Genomic DNA, 6,564 nt, shown 5'->3' with positions numbered 1-6,564 from the left:
CCCTCTACCCTAAAATAGCCCCCTGCCCCTATCACCGTTCAGTCTCCCCCCCGTGAGACCGCAGCCGCCAGATCCAGGGGTGCCCACCAGCGCCCCCCAAATCCCACCTCCCCCCCAAAAAAATTCCTCCTCCCTCCCCCCCCAACAGCTCCCGTGCGGTCGTGGCCCCTTTAACAGGAGACTGACAGACGGCTCTGAATGGCCAATGGGAGACTTCGTCGGAGCCGGCCTATGGCTAAACCCCGCCTTCGCACGGACTGGGAGGGGTCGCGCGGGCGGAGAGCGGAAGGCGGAGCTCAAGGAGCGCCGGCCAATAAGTGCGCGGCGTGAGGCGGCTGGGGCGGGAGGCGGAGCCCGGCAGGGGGATGATGTCACCTGGAGCTAGTGGCGCGCGGCGTGGAATGCGAGTTGCGACCCCAGATCCCGGAGGTGGCGTGCGCCGGCCCTAGCGCCGCACGGGACGCGAGGGCTGGACCGGCGGTGAGGTGGGAGTAAAGGTTGGATTTTAAGGCGGGGGCGGCTCCGGGAGCCACGCGCTCAGGCTGGAAGGTGGGGTGAATGCCGGGTCGGCGGGTGCACCTTGTTCTGCACCCCCTGCGCCCACCTCGAGAACTGCACACGGCACCCCCACCCCGCACGCCGATGATAGTACGGCCTGCAGGGCTCCCCTGGCGAACGAAGCTAATGGTTCGCTCCGCCCCGCCCACACAGAGGCCGCCCACCGGCTCTGCAGCTCCTCAGGACTCTTCTGTCAGACCAACTACAGAAGGCGCTTGGCCTTCGTCCTCAGTCTCTCTTTAAGGCCAGGGGGCGTTGTCTTCGGTTGTGACCCCGCACTTGGACCCAAACAGGGTCCCAGCCTCCGCCTTGGACTTATGCCTAGGAAGCCGGCCAGCCTCCGGCTTCAGACCTTGGGGGAAAGTCTTTTCCTCTGAGAGCTGCTCTCAGACTCTGAAAAGCGTTTCTTCCGGGCCTGCTCTAGACTTCAGCTTCTCTCCCTCCCCCACATCCCAAGACACTCTAACCCCAGGATGCAGGACAGACGCACAGACACTCAGTGAGGGTCAAAGATCTTTAAATAAGGAGCCGGTGACAATAAATACTGTACAGGGGAGGGGGGGCGGTGAGGGTCCAAATACTGTGGTTTCAGCCTCGAGACTCCAAGGACCTGCAAAGAGGGTGAAAAGATGGGAGCCAAGCTCAGGGGAGGGGACCTAGGGAGGCTTGGGAGAGAACCAGGCCTGGGGTTCCAGAGCCAAGGGCCCAGGGAAGTGGACTGAGGGATTCCGGAGAGTAGGCTGCAGATCTTGAGATGAGAGTGAGCTGGGAGTCCCCATGGGATGTAGCCAGAACGGCTTGTGAGAGCCTGGGTCAGGGTCAAGGGTCAGAACCCCAGGGAAAGGAGCCAGGGCTGGGGGTAGCCATGAAGGTCCAGAAATCACTGGCCTGGTTTGGGACTCTGGGGATAAAGGAGGCAACGGAGGCCCCAGGGGTGTGGTGGCAAAGGGCTCACGAGTAGCTCTGGTGCTGCTGGCGCCGGCGGGCAGAGCGCATCTTCTCGAAGCGGGCCTCCATCTCCTCCAGCACTCGAGGTGTGTAACGCACCACCAGCTTCACGGAGCCCTGCGCTGCCTTCAGCAGCTCCACTGCCTTCTCGTGCTGCTCACCCTCAACGCTCTGCAGGGCAGTGCACAGACACCTGGGCCTGGGGCCTACCACCTTCCCCCAGCCCCAACCCTGGAAACGGGACCTACTGTTGGTGGGCCTGGTACCAGCCCAAGAGGTCAAGGCCTCGTGGCCTCAGAGGAGAGTAATTATTCTTGGCTCAGTGTCTTCCCTCAAAACCTTCCAAGTTCATGTCGGGGACAAGCCCTATCTGCCCTCCCTCACTAAGCCAGAACTCCAGGTCCATCTTCATCCCCCTCCGTCCCCAAAGCCTGCTAATCCCAGCCCCCTCCCTCTTGCTGATGCCCTCCTCTTTGTCCCCACCACCCTGGCACCAGCTCAGGCCTCCTCCTCTCCCTGGTGGACTTTTACCTAGCCTTCTCCCTAGAACTTTCTGGCCTTCAGGCTCTACCTTCATCCCATCCCCTGTAGAGTCCCAAAGGGGTCCTTCTACACCTCCAAGCTGAGCCTATCTGTCTCCTCTTCACAGCCTTCCCAAGGCTCCCCAGAACCCTTGAGACAAAATTCCAGCTTCTCAGGCTCGCCCTCGGGCCCTGCGTAGCCAACCTCCACTACCTATCCAGCTGTGCTGCCGTCTACTTCCAACTGCAGTGATTTTAATTAACCACGTGCTCCACTCCTCCACTAGACCTAAGCCCTTTCTGTTCAGCTCAGAGGAGTGCAGAGTCCCAGCCCCTACCAACAACACTCTTAGCTGCTAATACACTTTTCTACCTTATTTGCCTGGAGAACTCCTCTTTATCTTTCAAAACCCAACTCAAATGTTCCTTTCTCTGCAAAAACTTCCCTCATCTACACTGGTCTGGTGAGAGCCACATTTGGGCTTCTGCAATGCTTTGTGTTTCCTCATTATGATCTCCCCAGATTAGGACTATTCCAGTCAATCTCCCTCACCAAGAAGGGAGTCCTTGAACATAGGAGCTGAGGCAAACGTCTCTCAGGATCTGTAGTGGCGCCCAGCACGCAGTACTCTATCGTTGCATGTTGAATGAATGTGAAAAGCAGGGACTGTGCTACCTGGAACAGACTGTGAGCCCAGCCTCAGTCCCCACTCACCACACCATTCACTGATAGCAGCTGGTCCCCACGCTTGAGGCCTCCATGGCGGTCAGCCACACCTCCAGGGATGACACGGGAAATGTAGATGGGGGAGTTCTGCTCCTTGCCCCCCATGATGTTGAAGCCCAGGCCCTCATCTGTCTTGGGCAGCTCCACTACCCTGGGATGTGCATGGCCCTCGCTGGCTGTGAAGGCAGCCACAGTGGCCTGGGGGAGAGAAAGCACTGGGAGGTGAGGGCCGCTCCATGGTGGGGGGCGGGGGGGCAGGCGGATGAGGGGGGAGGATCTGGGCCAGGGAGAGCAATTTGGATCAGATCGCTTTCCCCACACAGGGGACACCTGCCACAGTTCAAACAAGCTTGTGCTGTAATGAGTCTCTTTTAATTCAGTCTGGATGCTTCAGACGAGTCGAAGAGAATGTCTCCATTTGGTGTGAGTGTACCTTCAGCAGTCAACTCTAGCCAATCTCAATTTTTAACAGAGAAAAGCAAGGCTTGGAAGAAGCTGAGAGCCTCCAGGAAGCAGCAAGAAACAGCATGCAACTAGAGTTTGATAAGATTTCAGTGTTTCATGCTATTTCATTGTATAAGTGTTAAAAGGTAGCTTCATGTCAGATATGCGGCAATAGTTTAAATTTGAATTGCTAAAGATGCCTTTAAATGACATTTAAGTACAACTTAAGAGATTATAATATCAGTAAATAATAGTAACAAAAGCTGGTACATAGCTTTGGCAAAAATCATGTAGGAAGAAACAGGCATGACTGACTTTAAGAAGTTACTAAGCTAGGGGAACGCCTGGGTGGTTCAGTGGGTTAAAGCCTCTGCCATCTGCTCGGGTCGTGATCCCAGGGTCCTGGGATCGAGCCCCGCATCAGGCTCTCCGCTCCGCGGGGAGCCTGCTTCCTCCTCTCTCTCTGCCTGACTGCCTGCTTGTGATCTCTGTCTGTCAAATAAATAAATAAAAATCTTAAAAAAAAAAAAAAGTTACTAAGCTAGACCAGGCGATTCGGTGGATACCATGAGTGATGGCGTAGGGGGCACCTACCTTGGCTGTGGCGTGGGCCCGGATCTCAGCACTGCCCGTGATGTCCAACGTGTCATAGAGCTGCTCATACACCTGGTGACGACGCCGTAGCGTCAGAGAACCACCAGGGGCGCCCCCTTTCTCCCTTCAGCAGAGTCCAGGCTCGCAGATCCTCCCACCCAAGGATCGGCCCCGCCCCCCGCAACCCGGAGCCCAAGGAAACTACAACTCCCGAAGAACCCCGGAGCTGAAGCGCGGGCACCCCAAGGCGGGCCGGCCCAGCCGCTGCTGGGAGGCGTAGTCCCTGGGCTCTGGACAACGACTGGGACGGCGGCCGTCCGCGTGTGTCCGGCGCCGCGCTGTTCTCACCTCCCGGATGGCAGAGCAGAAGCGGCTCTGCAGGACTCGCTGGAGGGCCTGCAGCTTCTGCGGGGGCAGCTCCCCGCTGCGCTGGAGTCGCTCGAGGAGCTCCACCGCCCGGGACACGTCTGCGGGGCGGGGGCGGGGCGCAGAGACAGAGTCAGAGACTCGGATAAGCACGGAGGGATGCGGCCAGAAACCGAGTAAGGGCGAACGCTGACAGCTCCCGGGAAAGACAGCCGAGTCCCAGTAGGACACTCGCAGAGTCGCCGGGGGCAAAGGAGACTGCGGTCGGCAGCCCTGCGCCCCCGGATCCCCAAACGTACACAGGAAGTGCTGTGCGGTGGGCGCCGCTCCTGGGCCCGCTAAGCCCACGGACCCTCCCACATCCACAAACCGCGGCGCCCCGCCCCGCCCACCCCCGCTCGATCTGCCCGCCCACCCGCCGGGGCTTCGCTGTGGAGGGGCGGGGACCGGGGTCCCGGACGCGGGCCGCGGCCGGTGGGCAGGGCCCCCTGGCGCGCTTACCCCGCTCCAGCCCCAGCGGCTCCACCAGCGCAGCCATGTCTGCGCCGCCGCCGCCGCCGCGAGCCGCCCGCCTGCCCGGTCTCTGGCGAGGAGGGCGGGGCTGCTCGAGGCCACGCCCCGGACGGCGGGCGCCCCCTGCGGGGGCGCGGCCCGACGTGCGCTCGGATCGCCGTGCCGCGGCCGCCCCACCTGCTGCCACGCCTGTCTGGCGGCCCAGCCCACGGTCGCCAACCGTCGGTCCGCTTTGCGACCCCTCCTCTTGCAGCTTGTGTGTACCCCCTTCCGTTTCACTGCCCTGCCCACCACACCTGTCTCTCCGCTTTCACTTTTTACCACGTTCATTGAACAAACGTTGTTAAACATCTGGACACGATGGTGAGCAGGGCAGACAAGCCCACTCCCCTTAAGGAATTTAGTCTATGAGGAGGGGAGGTAGACTACCAACTACGGCTGTGATGAGAAATCGGGAGTGAGGAGGTGTTCTAGGGCCACTGACCTAGTCCTTGGAGGGAAGATCATCGGGAGGTGGGGCACGAATCATTTTCCAGCAGAAAGAGCCCACGAAGTAAAAACTAGAGTGGCTTGTGAGGGTAAGGTAGGCGGGATCCAGGTTATACACGGCCTTGATTTTAGCATACACATGACGACCTTGGACTTCATGGTAACTCCTAAGAGTTAAATGTGATATTCAAATGCGTATTTTAAGATACGTGTAGCCAGGGTGTGGGGACTGGATTGGATGGCAGCAACAGAGGAAGCAGGGGGACCAGTGAGTAAGGCTCCCCCAGCAACCCTGTGATGGCTTGGAGGAGGTCAGGAGACAGAAAGGACAGCTGGACAGATTTGGAAATGTCTGGCCCTGTCTTAGTGATCGGCTGTGTTCATTAGCTGGCGGCAAGGTAATATACAACAAAGAGGACCTAGGGCTGAGTTCCTGAAACTTCTACTGTTTCAAAGTTAGGAAAAAGACAAAGAATGGCAGGAAAGTGGGAGGAAAACCGGGTGGGAGGAACTGTTAAGAGAGTGCTTTCAAAAAAGAAGTGGGCAGTGGTATCACATACTCTAGAGAGGCCAGAGAAATGTAGGAAAGGTGGAGAAGAGTGTGGAGAAGGCTGACTGTTGCCCATCAGCAGGATTAGCTGGATGGGGAAATGGAATCCTGAAAAGGACTTTTGCCAAGTGAGAGGACTAGAGCAGGTATGTCTATCCCTCCATAGTATCTTTCTCTCATTTTAACAAGTTTAATGAAAACAAAATCAAACACAGAAGGGCTAACATCGAAAATCACAGCGGGTTTCCATCTCTGCAGCCCTTTCGGCGAAAATCACCAGCCTGTCCTAAGTCTTCCCGCCGCAAGAGGCAACAACTTATAGATGTTTTGCTTATATATCTAAGTAACCTGTTTCTCAATTCTAGGTGTTAGTAATATATTACGTATTGATTTTCTGTTCTTACAACCTTTCCGCTCTCTTCCCATGGTAGTTTTATGCTACCAGTTTTTAGGGCAATCAATAACGTGCTCACATGGTAAGTACTGACTGTTTACTAGAGAGCCTAGAGTGTTCTTTGATTACATTTCCTTTCCTTTACAGCTTTATTCCTGTGACTTCAGTCTGCTTTTCTTCCATGACATTCCCAACTTTTCAAACTTTCCATCACAACATATTTTATTCAGTCTTTTTTAACGTTTACGGAGGAATAATTGACATGCATCACTGTAGCAGGCTAAGGGGTGCGTACAGCACGATGGCTTATGTACCTCGTGAAATGATAAATGCCATCCATTCAGCGACTGAACCTTCTTTATTCTGAAAGTCCTTGGGAACCTGAGTCAGAGCCCTGACTCCAGCCTGAACTAACTGCTTTCTAGAAACTGCCATCTCGGGGTTTTTTCCCCTTGCTGCT

The 6,564-nt window shown here is 56.7% G+C and overlaps 1 protein-coding gene across 1 annotated transcript; it reads right to left on the bottom strand.

Moving 5' to 3' along the window:
- Positions 1–1,058: 1,058 nt before the first annotated feature.
- Positions 1,059–4,760, bottom strand: LIN7B (lin-7 homolog B, crumbs cell polarity complex component). Its single transcript, XM_045987438.1, has 6 exons — positions 4,660–4,760; positions 4,141–4,259; positions 3,793–3,864; positions 2,743–2,952; positions 1,514–1,677; positions 1,059–1,168 (listed from the first exon to the last, which is right to left on the bottom strand). The coding sequence occupies exons 1-6, from the start codon at positions 4,694–4,696 to the stop codon at positions 1,147–1,149; spliced, it is 624 nt and encodes a 207-aa protein (XP_045843394.1). The 5' UTR covers positions 4,697–4,760; the 3' UTR covers positions 1,059–1,146.
- Positions 4,761–6,564: the final 1,804 nt, after the last annotated feature.

Source organism: Meles meles, chromosome 19 (genome assembly GCF_922984935.1).
Source record: "Meles meles chromosome 19, mMelMel3.1 paternal haplotype, whole genome shotgun sequence".
In the NCBI taxonomy this organism is placed as follows: Eukaryota; Metazoa; Chordata; class Mammalia; order Carnivora; family Mustelidae; genus Meles; species Meles meles.
The sequence above is the reverse complement of the archived record's forward strand: the minus strand, read 5'-3'. Positions and strand labels throughout refer to the sequence as shown.